The sequence below is a fragment of the Vombatus ursinus genome, unplaced genomic scaffold, assembly GCF_900497805.2.
Source record: "Vombatus ursinus unplaced genomic scaffold, bare-nosed wombat genome assembly UNPS02014945.1, whole genome shotgun sequence".
Taxonomy (NCBI): domain Eukaryota; kingdom Metazoa; phylum Chordata; class Mammalia; order Diprotodontia; family Vombatidae; genus Vombatus; species Vombatus ursinus.
The window spans coordinates 3,829,502-3,849,596 of NW_020954723.1; the positions used below are offsets into that span (position 1 = coordinate 3,829,502).

General features: G+C 36.2%; 1 protein-coding gene across 2 annotated transcripts in view; it reads left to right on the forward strand.

Moving 5' to 3' along the window:
* Window positions 1-10,243, forward strand: part of LOC114030169 (kelch-like protein 28) — a 41,396-nt gene extending 31,153 nt beyond the window's left edge. For both annotated transcript variants that reach the window (XM_027844922.1, XM_027844923.1), the window contains 3 exons: window positions 2,316-2,759; window positions 4,810-5,018; window positions 5,824-10,243. In XM_027844922.1, the coding sequence (XP_027700723.1) occupies window positions 2,316-2,759; window positions 4,810-5,018; window positions 5,824-5,987 (817 nt within the window). In that variant the 3' untranslated portion in view covers window positions 5,988-10,243. The remainder of the gene's footprint in view (window positions 1-2,315; window positions 2,760-4,809; window positions 5,019-5,823) is intronic.
* The last annotated feature ends 9,852 nt before the right edge of the window (window positions 10,244-20,095 follow it).

A 20,095-nucleotide genomic window follows, 5' to 3' on the forward strand; every position in this document is an offset into this window, starting at 1 on the left:
GAATTAGAGGGATGTCTGCCCCAAGCATGTGAAGACTTAATGCAGTAGAATAGACGGATGAGGACAGCTTATTCCAATGGCCACGAAGGCAGCTTAAGCTTGGTCAGGCATCAGAGAAGTCAAGGTCATCCACTGCATCCTGGGCCATCACCAGTCATCTTGACTTTTGTCCTGCTACTGGACTTCAATGGAAGAGAGAGTGAGGCTGACAGCTTTGTGCAACTCTGCCTCTCTTCAGTCCAGTTCACACACAAGTCAGGATGTCATGTGTGATATCTGTCATTTATCCACTTCAAAAATGAAGGACAAACAATCACAGTATACTCTGATGACAGAAATTGTTTTTGCTTCTCCATATGTTGACTTTCACCAAAATACTCTCCATCATGCTTCCTCTCCCCTTCCCAATTCCTTGATTTCCTTATATGATCATGCTTTTTTTCTGAATAATTTTTTTATTCTGAGCTTAACAAGCACCAACAAATATATGTATTTTCACATACAAAGAACAGAAAGAATTTTATATCAAATTGTATTACAAATTTTTTTTAAGTATACAGTAAACTCAACATACAAGTTTCAAAGCTGTCCTCTGTGTCTGTGAATGTCCTTCTGTTCTCTTTATTTATGTATTTATTTTTTAGATCCTTCAGTAACTCTCTTTTTTAAAAAAAATGTTGGCATTACTATCAATATGGGTCACTCAGTAATCTACAGTGGATCCCTATTACTGCTAGGGTCAGATATGGATTTTGACATTCAAAGCTCTTTACAACCTTGCTTCTTTCCTCCGTTTCTAGTCTGAAAACTTATTCTTCCATGCAGTGTTCAGTTGAGTCATACTGGCCTGTTTGCTATTCCTCATATGTAATACGCCATTTACCGTCTTCATGTTTTTGCATTGGTTGTTTCCTTTGCCTAGAATAAATAACACTTCCTTCTTTCTTCTGCCTCTTGAAATCCTTTGTTTCCTTCAAGTCTCAGCTCAAGCACCATATTCTTCAGGAAGCATTTTCTGGTCCTCCCTGAACTGCTATTGACTTTCCCTTTTAGGTATCTTTTTTACATGCATCTTGTATGTATCTATATTTGTACATATTTTCCTTATTAAAATATTAGCATCTTAAGGATGAGAATTGTTTAACTTTTGACTTGGTATCGCCAACGTTTATCACAATGCTTGACACATATTAGGTACTTAATAAACACTTGTTGAATGATCATTTGATTGAATATGACTGATTTTTCTCTAACTCTTATTTAAAAATTGAAGTACTCTTTAGATATAGTATAACTATTCAAAAAACATTTCATGTCTCTGTACTCTTTTGCTTTTAAAAGATGAACAAATTCTAGATTTCTGAAAATTGTTTTGTGAATTTTACAAAAGGGTCATAAGTTAACGCAGTTTATAAAATGAGGAATGCTTTCTTTTAATTACATGCAAAATACACTATGAGCTAACACCATGAAACAAGAACGTTTTCAAAGGGGCATCATTATTGTTGTTCAGACATTCATTCATGTTTGACCCTCTAGACCAAATCACACCAATATTGCCCGTGGGGTTTTCTTGGCAAGGATACTGGAGTGGTTTGCAATTTCCTTCTCCAGTGGATGAAGGCAAACAGATTAATTAACTTGCCTAGGGAAACACAGCTAGTAAGTATCTGAGGCTGGATTTGAATTCACGTCTTCCTGACTCCAGGCATAGCACTCTAAACACTGAGCCATCTTGCTGACACAGCATCTTTATTAGCTATTTTACCTTATTAGCATTTAACAGACATCTTGGACCAATTTTTTTTTTAAACAAAATATTAGCTATATTGTATACTTTGGTTTTGGTAATTCTACTGATTATGCATTCAATCTTTGATGTACTACCATCTTTCTTCCTACTTTGTATTATGTGTGACATAACCAAAAAGCATTTATTAAGGTTATATTGTGTTCAAGGCACAAGGCTGGTGCTGGAGATACAAAGATGAAAATGAAAATTCCTGCCCTCAAGAAACTTACATTCTATCAGGAGAGACAACATACACACATAAAAGTATATGTAAGATATGTGTATATCAAATATAAGGTAATTTTTTGTAGGGGTGGTGAGAAGCATTATCATCTGGGAAATCAGGAAAGGCTTAATGTAGAAACTAAGCTTTGAAGAAACATAGGGACTCTTAAGAGGCAAAGGTGAAGAAAGTACATTCTAGGGGGGACATCAGGGACAACCTGTGTGCTTGGAATACTGAATCTGAGTTTTGGACATTTACCTTCTTGGTTTATGTAACTGATGGTTTCTTCTTCTTCAGTGTTGAGATGTACTTCCCTCAGAATGACTCGTGGATTGGTTTGGCATCCCTTAATACTCCTCGCTATGAATTTGGAATATGCGTTTTAGATCAGAAAGTATATGTTGTAGGAGGTATTGCAACTCATATGAGGCAAGGCATCAATTTCAGAAAACATGAAAATTCAGTGGAATGCTGGGATCCTGATACAAATACCTGGACATCTCTTGAGAGAATGAATGAGTGCCGAAGTACCCTTGGAGTGGTTGTACTAGCAGGAGAACTTTATGCCTTGGGTGGTTACGATGGGCAATCTTATTTACAGTCTGTAGAGAAATATATTCCCAAAGTTAAAGAATGGCAACCTGTAGCACCGATGTCTAAAACCAGAAGTTGTTTTGCTGCTGCTGTGTTGGATGGAATGATATATGCCCTTGGTGGCTATGGCCCTGCTCATATGAACAGGTATTTCATATATTCATATATTCATATATTATTTTTTAATGAATAAAACGTCATTTATTAAACATTCACTGTGTACCAAGCACTATGCTAAACACTAAAGAAGACAGTCCCTACACTCATACTTTATTTAAGGGAAATAATATATATGGAGAGAGGAGGGTTCAACTGCAGGAAAGATGGCAAGGCCCAGGAGTTCTTAGCATATGTGAGGTGTCTGCCTTGCAGGGTGGGAGGAGTATTTAGAGAAGTGGCAGTAAACTTTATGTGGATTCACTTTTTAATTTTAGGTACCTCAAAAATGGACGTAATTTAGAAAGCTGTAGTTTCAGATAAAAGCTTGTAAAAGGATATATATTTGATTTCTTTTCAGATTAACAAAGTAATAGAAAAACTAATTCACAGTAAGCTTACATTTTAATTTATGTTATTTATGTTCTGTGTCTTAATCTTTTGGAACTATTGCATCCAAACTGAAGTATAAATATAAATAAATGGGACTTTACTATATTCTGAAATATTCGTTTAGTCAGTACTTACCATGTATCAGGCACTTTGCTAGGATACAAAGGCAAAAATAAAACAGTACTTGTTGTCTGAGAACTTAACAGTATGGGGCAGCTAGGTGTTGCAGTGGATAGAGCACCAGGCGCTGGAGTCAGGAGGACCTGAGTTCAAACAGGGCCTCAGACACATAACCACTGACTAGCTGTGTGACTCTGGGCAAGTCACTTAACCCCAGCTGCCACACACACACGCACACAAAGAACTTAACAGTATATTGATCAAAAGAGGTCATATAGTGGATAAAAATACAAATGAATAGTTTGTCATTATAATGAATTAATCCAGATTCCTAAATATTACATGGAAATGCATTAACTGTATAGATTACATTTACTTTAACTATCAGCACTGTATTTGTTTTTACTTCTGAAATGCATGAAAAAAGAGAAGAGTGATCTGTTTGATGAAACTGAATTTGAAGAAGTATCTACAGCAAACATCTAAAGCAAACATTTTCAAAATCACCCCACTGGAGTGGCATTTTTTTTAGACTTAATCTCTTCCCCTTGTTGTTTATCTAACATGCATTTGTAATGGCAGACAGTCATTTTGGGCCCTAGATATGCAACACCATACTTTGAAAAACTGTTGCTTAGGAATTTGACAAAGTGACCATAGTGTGTATTATAAATTGGGAAAAGAACTCTTAAAGAATGCAGTTTCCCATTGGCATTTGACCATATTCTTGTGGGTTTTGACCCATGTTTTTTGTATACAGTATACTTACTTTGCCATATAGTCTAATAGTGAACTTTAGTCCAGAAGGTCCCAAATTCTTGGTCAGGACCAGAAATACAATACAGGGCTTCTTTTCTGATCCAGAACATTCCAAAGGTTTTTCTTTAGGGATGATTTCAGGAAGGTCTGGATTGATTTGGACATTTATATAAAGCAACTTGCAAGTCCCAATGTCAACCTAGATTTAGCCCTCACATGCTTAAGGATCATCTGAATTTTAGAGATTATCCTAATTCTAGAGGGACTTTTTTTAGTGTCCACAATCTCAAGTGTGTATTCCTCAGCTCTGACTCAGACTTCTGTGGTGATTCCAAGTGCCCCAAAAGCATCCTTAACTTTAGTATTTAGAAATCAGGGCAGTGAACTAATTATAATTATTGAATTTGGGGCAAAGCAACAAATCAGCATGGTTCAACAGTATCCCCTTTTGAACTCCTTTACCAGAATTCTGTTGTGGTTAGATCTCAAGTATGTGCCTTTTTGAATAGATATAGCCCATAGCTACTAAATCAGTTTCCATTCCATCTTAATAGCAGAAGTCTAAAGTCTGTTCAGCATATTGATTTGTCTTTAGTTTTCAGTTTTTGCCTCATCTTTTGAATGTGTAGTTGATTTCAGTGTACAACCCATTTTCTTTCATCATTTTACTTGTTTATTCTGAAATCTAGACCTATAATAGGCTTTTGCATGGTATGAATAGTATAAAGGGTATGGAAACTAATGCTCTCTTTTTTCTAAATGTCTGCAGTGTGGAACGTTATGATCCAAGTAAAGACTCTTGGGAAATGGTCGCATCAATGGCAGATAAAAGGATTAACTTTGGTGTTGGTGTTATGCTAGGCTTCCTTTTTGTAGTGGGTGGACATAATGGTGTTTCCCATTTATCAAGTATTGAAAGATATGACCCTCATCAAAATCAGTGGACTTTGTGTAGACCAATGAAGGAACCCAGGACAGGTAATAATCAGTATTACTTACTAACCATATGCATTGCACATCACTCTGGAAGCTTTTCTTTTGATATCTACCCAGATTACAAGTATATAAGTTTGCGCCCCACGCGCGCGCGCACACACACACACACACACACACACACACACAAACAATAGACTATGGGGTGGTGGTGTGTTGGAAAGAGTCCCCTGCACTTGGAATCAGAAAACCACTGTGTGACCTTGTTTAACTCTTTGGGCCATCTTTTTTACCAAACTCAGGAAAATGAAGTAATTGAACTAAATGATCTTTTAGAGTTCCTTCTATATCTAACATTTTGTAATTTGTATAAGATATCCTTTTCAAACATTTAAATTATACTCATATAAACTTTAAATATTGCTTTTCATAGGGTTCTGGTCCAGAAAAGGATGAACTTGGAGGTTCTTTGAAAGAACCAAATCAGCCTCTATGCTCAAATAAAATTGTATCAGTATCTTAGGGTAAACATTTAAATTGTCAATATAATTTATTTTTAGCAACATAAAAATAGTAAATGATTAAATAGAAATATACTGTTTGAGGTTTAATCACAAATAGTTTTTATAGCATTAATTTTGGGGAAAGCCATAGTTTAAAAGAACAAATGAAGATAATAAAATTTTATCACATACAAATACACATACATATGCATATATGTTTATAATCATTGGAGTGCTAAAAACAATTTTAGGAAACATCCTTTTTTACAAACTGAAAAGTAAGAGCTGTTTTATATTTTATACTTTATTTTTATTTATTTCCCTTGTTTCTCACCTACCTTTTACAGGAGTTGGTGCTGCAGTAATTGATAACTATCTTTATGTGGTTGGTGGTCACTCAGGGTCATCCTATTTGAACACTGTACAGAAATATGACCCTATTGAAAACACATGGCTGGATTCTGCTGGCATGATGTACTGTCGGTGTAATTTTGGATTAACTGCACTTTGAGAAGTGTGAACTCATGGACACAATGTGATGGTGAATCTTGCACTGCATGAAAAGATGCCCAGTTTTCTAAGACCCAGAAGCTGCATACTTTACTTTTTTTACTCAGAGTGGCATGAAGACTTATTTAAAATTGTATTGGGTATTTTAAATTGATAAGTAGCTTTGATTACTCTTAATTACATACGAACAGATGGGGGGAAAAAAAGGAAGCCCTCTTGCCAATTCAGTGGAGCATTTTTCCTGAGACTGGCTTGGTACATGGTAGCTTGCCATACACTTATAGGCATACACGTGAGAAGAGCCTACATTTTTTCATTTTTTTCTTCTCTCTTCCTCCATGCAGTTTCCTGGAATAGTATAGGAGGTGCTTGAGTATTGTAAGAATGCACTATTTGTTGATAATTGTTAGATATGTCTTCATGATTGATTGGAACCCAGTGCTTCATTTTTTTGTTAAAATAAATTAACTCAAGGGCTGCCTTTTTTCAGTAACTTAAGGTTTGTAAATAACAATTACCATAGTAGGTTGGCGATACTTCCTGCTTGGGTGTAGGGCTGGGGTTAATTGGTGAATATTCAGTGATATATTTACAAGGCACATACCTTTAACTATCATGTTATTTTGGGGCCATTTAAAAAAATTAGCAATTAATTTTTTTACACCATTTTTATGTGGACAGGTTAATGCTAGATTAATTTTTTTTTTTTACCCAACTAGGCTATATTGATTTTTTCACTTCAAGAGGAACATGGATTGGGAGTTAGTTATATGATTTGTTTCATGTTTCTTTAACAGCTCAGCAGATTTCACAGACTGCTTCGATGTAAGTATTTGAAAGAGGTTATAAGTACTCCAGCCCAAGTAGATTTTTTTCATATATTTGTAATAATTTTATTTTTTAAGAATGTATATTTGGTTTTTCAAAGTGTTGAGATATAAAAATGGTGCTAACCGTAGGTTCTATGACAAGGCTATTACCAATGTTCTCAAGGTAGTTCAGTATGTGTAACGCATGACATTCAAATAGTATTTTTCATATTTTTTTGGCTTGATTCATTTGTGCCTATGAGAAATGTCAGTAACAGTACTAATGTGTGTAACATTTTGTTACTTTAAAAAATCTAAACAGCTTAGTTTTTTGTTTTTTATAGTTTCTGAATAGTGGTTCAGCCATTTTTTCTTGTGATAATCCTTGCCCTTAAAAAATGGAAATAAATTATAGCAAGTGAAAAGCGACAGGCAATGATATATTATTGCATACGTATCCTATAAAATTAAATATTTAACATTATTGAAAAAAACTGGAATTCTAATGTTTACTTCAGTAAATTTGATTTCACTTTGGCTATTAACTTCTTAAAATAAGCATTGTTTGCTATAGCCAGATGAAAACTTAATTGAAATAAGCAACTGGATTTACTATAGTGTTTTTTATTAAATGTTTGTTAGTCTTAAGCAAGGAATCACATTTAACTTGCGTTTATTATGATGTCGGTACTTATATCACCAAGTTTGGTACTGTAGTCACTCTAGCTCCTTTCTCCCTGTCAGATTAACTTCTTCATCTTCTCATTCCTCTTTTTGTTATTCTTGAAGCCAGTGTATATTTTTACCTCAAACACTCATCACATACTACGTTCGTAAGTGCCATAATGTTCTAAACAATTGTTAAGCCATCTGTAATTATATCACATATAGGTGAATTTTTAGTGTGTGTATATAATACATTGCATTCTTTGAAAAACTAGTTGCAACTAGGCAATCTGCAGTTTTCCTTGTTCTTCCATAAACTTCCAGATGTGGATCTGAATATGTATCATAAAACATAGCATCATGTTTCACAGTTATTTGTATAAACTACAAAATCTTGCAAGTGATTTTCCCTTGGCTAACTTAGAATACAACAGGAGCTACAAATAATAAAATTGACAGGAAAGATATTTTCTGCATTGCTTTTTTGAATGACCAAATGATATATAGCAATAATAGTACTTGATCATTAATTTTATCGTCTGATGATTGAAGAAGAGTACACCAATTGTGATGGGCACAAATTTTATTTAATAAAAAGCAATTTAAAAGTTTCCTTTCGATTTAAAATTCAATTTACTTTCTGTTTCTTTCTGGGTTTTTTTAGCCAAATAATTAAATATGCCGTGTTAGAAAGAACTTCATTTTTTAAATGACTAATTCATTTTTCTTACTTTTATTAGAAGATAGGGGTATTCAAAGGAGATTGTGCAGCATAGACCAATCTTTATAATCAACTTTATTATGTAATAATTTTATTTATGTGCTACCCCAACTTCCAAAATAATTAACTAATTTAGCAGATCAAATGAAAGATACTTGTTAGCATCTTTTGGAAATATAATTAGAGATTATCCTTTGAAAATACATGCATCTTCTTCATTGACTCAAAATAGGGAAATAACCCACCAAAGGTCTGTTTAAGTTACCAAAGGAATGTAAGCATTTTATGTATTCTGGGCATCTATGCATACTGCAGACATTCCCACAAGTTCTGAATTATCCATGTAGCTAATGAGCATCCAGATTGTTGATCTGGTCTGAGACAAGCTGAAAACATGTAAGATGTAATCTATTACTTAAAATACTTGTGGTGAATTGTATTTTTCTTATGTTAGGGGTAGTGAGTATCCAATTTACCTAAACTTGTTTGGGCAGAAATAATAAAGATTAAAGCTGTGTTGTTGTTTTTTTTTAATTAAATGTTGAGCTAAAAAGGAGAAGAAAAAAGTAGGAAAGGATTTATCCATTTTGAAAACCAGTTTGGAAATCAGTAATAATAAGCTAGTCAAGTCAGATGAAAATTGTTTCCATTAATACTAAACAACTTATATTTTATAGACCAGGCCTGGAAGTCACTATTCAATGTCTTTTGGACATGGTAATAGAATTTCAGTGATTTTCAATATATCACAGTAGATTGATGCATAGTAAAACTTCAGTTTGTCTTTGTTTATAATTCTTTTGAACGTAAGTAATTTGTTATATAATATGAATGCTAGGAAATGGCATGAAATGTGAAAAAAGTTATTTAGTTAAGTAAGTGTGATTCTAGGACCTTTCTTTACTCCAACATCTTAAAATGATTATGCAGCCTAATTGCCAAATTTGATAGAGTACCAACATAGGCAAATCTTTAATGTATAGCCTGAAGGTTATAAGTATGAAACAGTCATAGTTAACAAAAATAGGGATGTTTTAGGATACAAAATTGCCTGGAATTGGATAATTTAAAGAAAAAATAAAAGTACAATAATTAAAATAGTAAAAAAAATTTAATGGCATATGAAGTTGTGGCTAATATTGATTATGTGGTTAGGGAAGAGATAACATGTATGTACAGTACCATGTTTATTTTCTGTTTTGGTTTTGAAATGCTGTTGTTGTGTAGTTCACCCAAGTGCACATTTTTAGGAAACCAGATAAGTTCAGTAAACTTGCTGTGACTTCTGTTAATTTGTCTTCTGTCTGAAAGTTAAGATATTCAAATAAGATGTCAATGTTGAATTAGCATCCAGTTCTAATTCTTAACCACTCCATTCTTTTTCTTTGTAAAAGCACTTTAAATAAGTGTGGTTATTCTGTGGCTGACGATTTTCACTTAAAACATTGATTTCATTATTAAGGTATAGTATCCTTATAATAAGTGAGAGATTCAATAGGTTTACAAATTTTCTGACTGGTATGATTTTAGAAACAAATTAAAATCCAGTTTACATCTCTACAGAGAGAAAAATCATGTTGAACATGTCTTTTTTATTACATGTAACATTTAACTGTAGGTAATTTATTGTAACTTTTGTCAGGTTAACATTTGTAAGCTCCATTCATTGTTTAAAACACTAAGCAAAAAGTTCCAAGTTTGCCTTAAATTTCTAGTGAAGTTAAATTAAAGAACTGGATGATAATGCCTATATTTTTGCCTTACAAGTTGTGCTGTATTTTAACCCAAGATGACTTTAATTTTTACAGGATTCTGAAACTTTGTAGATGTAGAGTACTAATACTTTCAAGTTAAAAGGAGATTGATGTGGCTGTGGATCAGATTATTTAAATGTATTTGTTACTTATTTCACCTCTGTGTATGTGTCTTTCTAGCAATAGGGTTTGGTTTTGTTTTGGTTTACATGATAAAGTGGCACTTAATTTACTTTCTATTATAACAGAACTGATGACCATTCTTTTGGTTTTGGTTCACTGTTCTTAAAGTACTTTGTGTGTGCTGTTGTCTTAATGATATGTAATAATTACTGTTGCATTTCATTTAATGTAAAACATTTAAAATAAATCCAAAAAGCACGTTTATATCTTTGATTGATAAGTGGTGAGTGAACAGCTTTTATACTGCTTATTTTGTGCATAGTATTGCAGTCAATGTTGGGACATCATGTAGTAGAAATATGATGTGGTAAAAATTTCTGAAGAGAAAATCAGGAAACTTGGGTTACATTACCAGCTCTATCATCAGCTTGCTGTGGTAGTAAGCCATTTATCCCATGGACTTTAATTTAATCTTCTATAAAAAGGAAAGGATGAGTAGGTAATTTTAAGGCCCCACCCACCCCTCACCTTGTTTGAATCTAGATTTGAAGATTATATGAGTACTTTAAAGAGGTTGTCTTGTGGTACACTGGAAAGCTTACTGGGCTTGGACCTGGGGTCAGATATTGTCTGTATTCCATACTGCTTCTTAGATGACAGCGTTACTTCACCTTCTTTGAGTCTCAGTTTCCACATCTGTAAAATGGAGTTGGACCAAATATCTTTCAGCACTAACTCTTTAATTCTGTGACCCTGTAAAATGAAGTCTAACTGATACATAGACATTCAGATTATCTAATAGCCATTGTTAATCAGTTAGGGAGAGTTTTTGAAGGCCTACCTAACAGTATGGGGGCTCTAAAGTATTAAGATGGTATCTGCCATCAAGAAGCTTACAGTCCAGCTGAGGAGATAAGATACACATTAAGCTGTAACTAATAATATAAAATAGTTAAAGTGCTCCTGTGAGTATAGACAATAAATATTAGAGTTCAGGGGAGGGAGAGATCATTTCCAACCGAGGTGGATTGAGAAACGCTGTAAGAAAAGATTTAAGCTATGCTTTGGTTTTAATTCCTATTGCTTGAGTAATGGGTAGGATTTAGCCAATTAGGAGGAAGGAATTCAGGTTAGAGTGAATAGAGTAAATAAAGAAGTTGGCAAAGTGTAGATGTTAGTTCTGGATGGAGGTGAAAGATGTTGTACACAGCATTGTCATTTTGTCATTGACAGTGGGTCTTGGGCCCATTCCTTTTTTAATCTTGCTCTGGGTTTTTATTCTGTTTGTCACCATTGGAATCCCCTGTCTTGCCTACATCCCACCTCCCTTGACATTACAGGCAAGGCAAGTTTTCAGTTGAGGATGAGGGATAGACAGTACAGGAGTATCAACGTTATATTAATAGCTCTCTTTGGGCTCTGTGCTTTCAGCACCTGTGATTTTTGTCTATTAAGGATTTCCAGAACACCTGGTTTATGGGCACTAGAGAAATAAGGAAGTCTGGTTGGTTGGGTTTCCTTGGACTGTGAATTCAGGGAATTCCTGGAGGCCTTGGAACAGTTTCCTGCTCTGCTCAATTATCCCCAAAATGTTAACCAGATGGAAAGAAAAATGAAAAGATCACTGGTTCTGGAGTTGCAAGACCTGAGTTCAAATCCCACCTGATAGTACCTGTGAGATTTTTGAGCAAGTCATTTAACTTCCCTGACTCTCAGTTTCCTCATCTGTAAAGTGAAAGAGTTGTACAAGATGGCTTTTGAGGTCCATAGATCTATGAACCATTCTTCCAGTTCCTCTTACTAAATCTTATTCCTTTGTTCTGAGAATTAAGCTATTTCTAAGTGAAGGGGAGACAGAGCCAAGATGATGAAGTAGGAAAGAGTAGAGCAAGTTCTTCTTATTCTCTCTCTCCCTCCACCGTAATAGTATCCCCCCCCCAAAGAAAAAACAAACATCCCAAACATCTGGAAAGTACATCAGACTGAATCCTGATCAGGAAATCCTAGGGGGGAAAAATTGCAGTCATTTTTCCAGCCCAGGTTGGTATAGTGAAACAGAGTGGTCTGTGGACCCTGGGGAGGGAATCTGACCAGGAGCATACTGCATAGAGCATCCCAGGTCAGAATTGGCTGTGCACCAGGCAAGAGGAGGCCCAGGTCCAATATAGAGGGGTCTAAACTTATAAAGACTGCAAGAACAGGTACCAGCTTATAGCTTTGTCACTTAGTACTATTTATGATTCATAGATCCAGAGTGGAAAGAGGAAGGGTCTTGTGCTTATGGATGGCATGTCCAGAATGAGGAGCAATCTCTGGTGGTCCTAGTACTCCACAAACAGCAAGTTCAGAAGCAAATGACAGCTGTGTAGCTGCAGACCTCAGGAGTGAAGCGATGTCTCAGTTCTAGCTTCTGGCGTAGGCTGAACCCTGCAGAAGAATAATTAGGGAATGAATCCCAGACCAAAGGAGAACTTGGAGTACCGTCCCTGAACCAGCAGATCTTCCTCAGTGGCAGATAGTGAGTGACTAAGTCCAGCAGCATTCTCTTGTTGATCAAACCCAAACCCAGTTCAGGAACTGGCACAGCTCAGACCTGAGAGGCAATGAACAGATTTTGCCCTGCATCAGATCACTTTAGGAGCACTAAAAACTTACAAGTTCTTAAGTTGAGTTGTCCCTGAAATCCTGGAATAACACAATGCTCAAGAAATCAGCAGCAGGATCAGCCCAGACATTGCTTCCAGAAGTGTGCAGGGCCTGGCCCTAATATAAAGTCTGAAGTAAGGAAGTAGATTAGAAGAATGAGGAAAAAAAAAAAAGAATCCTGCCAACAACAACAACAAAAGCCCTTATGGGGACAGAGGCCCTCGAGACACAAACCCAGAAGACGATGACTCCAAAACTACAAGCATAAATTAGAATTCCTGAAAGAGATAATCAAGAGTTAAAGAGTAAAAAAAAAAATGCTTTTATAAATGAAATGAGAATAATACAGGGAAAAATGGGAAAAGAAATGAGAGCTATGTAAGAAAGAATGAGAAAGGGAAGTAACAGCTCAGCATAAGAGATGCAAAACCCTTCCGAAACAACAACCTCTCAGAAAATTAGAATGGAACAAATAGAAGTCCGTAACTTCATGTTACAATAAGAGATATTAAAGTCAAAAGGCTGAAAGTGTAAAATAAGATATAAAGAATCACAGCAGTAATAAATGACCTGGAAAAGTAATCAAGAGAAAATGTAAGAATCACAGAATTACCTGAAATGAAAGTCGTGACCAAAAAAAAAGCTTAGACATCATCTTTCAAGAAGTCTTAAAACTGCTCAAATCTCTTAAACTCAGAGAACAAAATAGAAAGAATCCACTAGTCACCTTCTGAAAGAAACTCCCAGGAACATAATAACCAAAATCCAGAGCTTCTACATCAAAGGAAAAAAATCCTGCAATCAGTCGATAAACATGTATTCAATGCCTACTTTGTGCCATGCCCCGTAAGTGCTAGGGAAACAAAAGGACACTAAAGACAGCCTCTGCCTTCAAGGAGCTTATGATGGAGGAGCCAATGTACACAATCAGAATTCAGTTACCAAGGAACCACAGGCAATATCACATATGATTTTTCTGCTACCACTAACAAGGAGCAGAGAGCTAAGAATATTGGATTCCAAAAGGCAAATGACATAGGCTTACAACCAAGAATAACTCACCAGCAAAAACTGAGTATTATGCTTCAAGAGGAGAAAGTTGTCTTTTAAAGAGGGCTTCCAAGCATTTTTCATGAAAAGATTAGAGCCACATAGAAACTTTGAGGTGCAAACAGGGAGTCAATTGAAATCTGAAAAGGTAAACATGAATAAAGACTCATAAGGGACTATAAAATGCTTATATTCCAATATGGGAAGATGATACATTTGTCTCCTCTGACCCCCATCATCAGGGGTCATAGAGGGAATCTAGACAGAAGGCTTGGGAGTGGTTCTGTTATGTCTTGATGGTCTTAAAGAATAGAAAAGGATAGGAAGAGGAATACACTAGGGCAGGAAAGAGGAAGGTTTATGGAAATTTTTCTCAAACTGGGTGTGCAAGTAGTTGTCTTTGCAAAGCAGAAGGAAGAGATAAGGAGAGTTACTGATGCTTGAACATTACTCTCATCTGAACAGGTGAAAGGTGAGAAAATATACGCACAGAAATACATTAAACTCAACAGAGAAATAGGGAGAGGGAACAAGTAACAATTAGGGAAAAAGTTGTTCCTGTTGTTCGTCCTTCATTTTTGAAGATGACCAGTGTGTCTTGACATAGTCATGAATTGTATTTAAATGAGGCAGAGTTGCCCAAAGTTCAGCCTTACTTTCTCTTCCTGAATCATCAAAGTCCACTGACACAACAAAAGTCAAAATGACTGGTGATGGTTTGGGATACAATGGATGACATTAATATCTTCAATGCCTGACTAAGCTCTGAGCACTCCACATTACCTGTGTTAGTCACCTTCATAGCCACTGGAACAAATTGTTATCTGATCATTTTGCCTGTGAAAAGTCTTAACACGCTTGGGGTAGACATTCCCCTAACTTCCTGATTGGGTTTGAGGCCTGTCAGTTGCCTTCAATTTGGTTTAGCCCAGGTTTGCTGAGATGTGAGGTCTGCCCACAGTACGTGCTATAGCTTCTTGGAGCCTATAGATGAGAGTTGGGTGAAGGTTGACACCAAAGGTGGATGAGTAGCCCTGAAAAGGGCTAGGTGAGCCTTTAGACCAAAGGTGCTAGTCCTCCCAATACACCCAATGCACCTTATATATAGGTAATAGGAAGCCAGTGGAGTTGATTGAGGAGGGAAGTCAAAGAGTCATATCTGTGGTTAAGAAAAATTATTTTGGCAGTAACATGTAAGGGTAGATTAGAGTGGGAAAGAGACCTGAGGCAGGAAGGCCTCTCTTCCTTTAATTTAAAGCTCAGACACCATCTTCTGTATGAAGCCTGTTTTGATCTCCCTCAACCTCCAAACTATCGTGTATGTATTTTTATATTTGTGCTTGATATATTTTCATAAGTACTTATCCATTAGAATATAAACACATTGCAAGCAGGGATTGTTTTATTCTTTGTATTTGTTTTCCTAGCACAATACCAGGCATATGGGAGGTACTTAACGAGTAATTCCTGATTTACTGATAGGAGGTTGCACCTCTAGGTGAGAGGTGATAAAGGTCTGAACTAAGGTAACCTTATACATGAAGAGAAAGGGTGGAATAAGAGGGATAACTTGTAAAGGTAGAAATGTGATATTTGGCAACTGATTAGATATATTAGGTGAGAGAGAATGCTTAGGTTTCAAAGCTGGGAGAGTGGAAAGTTGGTGGGTGCCAGGAAGAGCTCACTTCTGACAACGATGGCTGTTTGACTTAGCAAGTCACTTGATCTCTCAGTACTCTAGGCAAACCTCAAAAGCATAAATTACAAAGACAGTGCCCATCTACAATGGTAGAGGGAATTTGCTCACCTTTATCACCAGTCCTGTCCCTATCTCTATTCAAAAAAATCTTAATAGTATTAAAAATTGTTGCCTATTTTAAGCTCACACACGAAAGATTTTAAACATAGAACAGAATCATCAATAACACTGTTCTATATAGTATTCTGCACAAATATTAACTGATTATAGCTTTATGTGCATGGGTCTCAAAATCCAGCATTTCTCTTAATTGTTCCAGTCTCAAAAAGGGGGAGGAGGGAGAACAGGGGAGAAACTTCTTCAAAGGAAAAATGGCTTAAATTGTGGGGAGTTTTAAATATTTAGAGAAGTTTTTAGAAATCAGTATCCTGAATGCTTCCGTATTTACTTCAAAACTGTACATTTCTAAAAATAAAGACTGACTTAATTTTCAACTTTACAAGAAAGTTGTATATAAAAATAGTAAGTTAGTCCTATCTTCCCCTCAAATACCGGGTATGTATTCTTTAAAACACTAACTTTTATCAAGATTTGAAATCCAAAACTTAATTTCACATGCCATGAAAATGTCCAGACATTAATTTTGGAATGTCCTTTGTAGTAATTAAAAGAAAAGGAAGTGGAAATCACACTTTCCCCTAAAGGAAAGAAAATGATCACAATTCAACCAATGACACAAACGATTACGATTCAAAGACAGCCATATTACCTAATCTAATTTCACTTCAGAGTTACTAGGTGAAAACCTGTTTGATTAACAGTAAATTCCTTTTGGAGCCACTGCTTGTTAGTTTACACTAGCACACTTTTTTTATGTCATAGATCTTTAATTTTCATTTTCTGTAGGTGTTAAAAGCAAAAAACTTCCTTGCCACAATAAATGCTTAAAGAAAAGGGGTAATCTTGGAATAATCTAATCCTAACAGTGTCCTCGAAAGGAAGAATATATATTCTCCTGAAACTACTGCCACTTTCACAGCCCCTACTCAATAGGGATGTCTACTACACAATAAGTATTACACCAACCACTATTTAAGTGTCTTAGCCACAACACGTATGCACACGTACACTTCTTTTAGTAGATTAAGTGAAGAATTAGTCCTAAACAAAGTAAGTTCTAGGGATGTACAAAAATGTGTAGTGTTTTTAGAGGTGGCAAAGAATTGGAAAATATTGAGGTGCCCAATAATTGGGGAATTGATAAAGTTATGGTATGTAAATGTCATGGAAGGTAAATTTCATATTAACTGATACAGAATGAAATGAACAGAACCAGGCCAACAGTTCTTACAGTGACAACAATATGGTGAAGAAAAACAGCTTTGAAAGACTTAGGAATTCTGATCTGCTTAATGACCAAGCACAGTTCCAGAGGATGATTGATGAAACATGCTACCCACTTCCTGATAAAGACGTAGAAGACTCAGGACAATGAATGAGACTTCAGAAACAACAAACATGACCAGTGTAGAAATTTGTTTTGCTTGACTATAAATGTAACCAGGGTTTTATTTTTCTTTTGTTCTCAGGGAAGTATTGGGATGGAAGGGAGAGGAACATTTTTGCTGATTGAAAAAAAATTTATTAAAAAAAAAAAAGATTCTAGGTTATCATTACCCCAAATGTGTGCTTGGGTCAACCATGCCAAAAACATCTTTGGCTCCAATCCTGCAGTTGGGAAATCTTCACCAGGTGAAATTTTGCCCTTTGGGAGGTGTAGTTGTATTCCTAGGCTGTCAGGAGGGGGTGGTCTTAGGCACAGTTCGGAATAAGTAGAATTTCACCACATATGCCTAATCACCAGAAGAAGAACATGTATATTAGTAAATATTAAATGGTTTTAAAGTGGCAGTTATAACACTAATATTTCTGTTTTCCATCTTCATAGTTTGCTGTTCATGTAATTTATTAGAGCATTTGTATGCCAGGCACCATGGTAGGCAATGGGGCTATAAAGACAAGGACAATCCCTGACTTCAGGGATATGACGTTCTATTAAAGGGAAGCAACTTGGATGCAGATAACTAAATATATACAAAGTCATTTACATGGTGGGGAGGGAGGAAGGGTAAAATAGGCATCATATAGGTGTCACTTGAGCTTTGAAGGAAGCTAAGGAATCTAAAAGGCAGAAGTGAGGGGGGAATCCATTTCAGATGTGCGGGGGGGAACCACTAAAAGACACAGAAACGAGTTGGAATGTTGTTTATGGGAAATAGCAAATCAGTTAGTTTGGTGAGAATGTAGCATATGCCCAGGAGAGAAATGTGCATTAAACCTGAAAAGGTAAGCTATTATAGCTAGCTTGTGAAATTTTAAATGGCAAATGAAGGAGTTTGTATTTTATCCTGGAGGAAATGGGAGCCCCTTAAGCACTTGAGCAGGATTGTGACTTGGTCAAACTTGAGCTTTAAAAATGTGAATTTGGAAGATGTCTAGAAGGTGGGCTGAAGAAGTGAGAGACCAGAAGAAGGAAGAACAATTCAGAGAATACTGAATAGTCCATACAAAAAGTAATAGAGGCCTAAACTAAAATGGTCATCTGAGAGTGGAGTTAAGGGTATACGCATAAGGGATGTTGTGGATGCAGAATGTGTTAGATTTGGCAACTGTTTCAGTATGGAGTTTTGAGGGAGGAGGAAGAGGTAAGGAACATTTGAAAGTTGCAATTTAAGATGACTAGAAGGTTGACCATGCCCTCAACAAAATTAGGGAAATTATGAAGAGGGGAGGGTTTGTGGAGAAAGGCACCGAGTTCCATTTTCAATGTGTTCAACTTAAGATGTCCACAGAAGGTCTATTTGGAAATATTTTATAAACAATTTGTGATATGGGGACTAGGACTCAGGAGAAAGATTATATAAGTCAGGAAATCATTTGCATAAAGATGATAGCTTAACCCAAGGAAGTACATAGAACAAAAAGAGAAAAGGAACCCTGGGGTAAAAATGTGGGGCATAAATGCTGATACAGTAAGAGAAACAGGAGTGGCCAGAGAGATCGAAGGGAGAGAAGGGTCATGAAAACCCAGGGAGAGACTTGTCAAGAGTGTCAAATAGTTGTACACCATAAAATTATACAAAAGAACTAAATTTGAATATATTGTCAAATTTGAAGGAGTATATGTATCATTAGATTGAGTGAATTGACAGGGACATCCCTCTGCTTTTCCTTGCCAAATTCTAAAATAGTAGTTTCTTCTTAGCAAGAAGCCATGCCAAAAGGTAATCATGGCTACATCACATAAAACTCTTACCTTGGGAGGGAAAGGAGTAAGCATTTAAGTAGCATCTACCTTGTGCTAGGTACTGTTAAGTGCTTTTACAGATATCTCATTTAGGTGCTATTATTTTCCCCATCTTGCACTTGAGGAAACTAAGGCAGACAGGGGTTGTAACTTGCCCAGGGTCACAGCTATTACATAAGGCTGTATTTGAATTTAGGTCTTTCTGAAGTCAGAAGTCTAAGACATGGAGTCTGAAAGACTCTATCAATCCACCGTTTCATCAGCTGCATCTATCTTGCACTCCTAAATACTTCAAGGCTAAATATTTCTCTAGGAATTATTAGAGAGCCCTAAGTTTTTGTCAGTTCCAGTCTTGTATTAACAATTGTGTGTTGATTCCAATTGGCCATCCTGTAGGTATCTCAAACTCAACAGTCTGAAACAATTTCTTCTTTACCACCAAGCCCTGCCTGGTTTTAGACTTCCCTATCTTTTATCAAGGATGCCATCATCCTACTTACCCAGGTTTGCAATTGTATCGTCAATTCTTCCTTCTCTCACCCTACATATGCCGGTCTTGCCATTTGTATCTCTACCTCTTGCATTTATGCCCATTTCACCATTCACAACCACCACCCCTAGTCTGGCCCTCATTCCCTTTAACTGGGACAAAAGCAATACTATAATCTGTTGGTCTCCCTATTACAAGTCTTTCCCCTTTCTAATCCAACTTCCACTCAGCTGCCAGTGATATTCCTAAAACAGGTCATATAATGTCCCTTCCTTGCTCAATAAATGACAGTGGCTCTCTATTACCTCTAGGATCAAATATAAAGTCTTTTTTTTTTTTAATTTTTTTTCACATGTGTTTTTAAAACTTTGGGTTACAAATTTTCTCCCTTCCTCCCTCCCCACCCACTCTCATTGAAAAGGCAAGCATCTCGATACAGGTTATAGATGTGTAGACATGCAGAACACTTCCATAGTAGTCCTGTTGTGAAAAACTGATTTCCCTTCATCCTATCCTACTCCCCATTTATTCTATTCTTTCTTTTGACCCTATCCCTCCTCAGAAGTGTGTGCTTCTGATTATCCCCTCCCCCAATCTGCCCTCCCCTTTATCAACCCCCTGCTCTCTTGTCCCCTTCCCTCCTTATTTTTCTGTACAGTGAGATAGATTTCCATACCCCATTGTGTATGTCCTTGGGCCAAAACCTATGAGAATAAGATTCACTCATTCCCTCTCACTTTCCCCCATTTCCCCTCCACTGTAAAAGCCTTTTCTTGTCTGTTTCATGTGAGATAATTTACCCCATTCTACTTCACTCTTTCTCTTTCTCCCAGTATAATCCTCT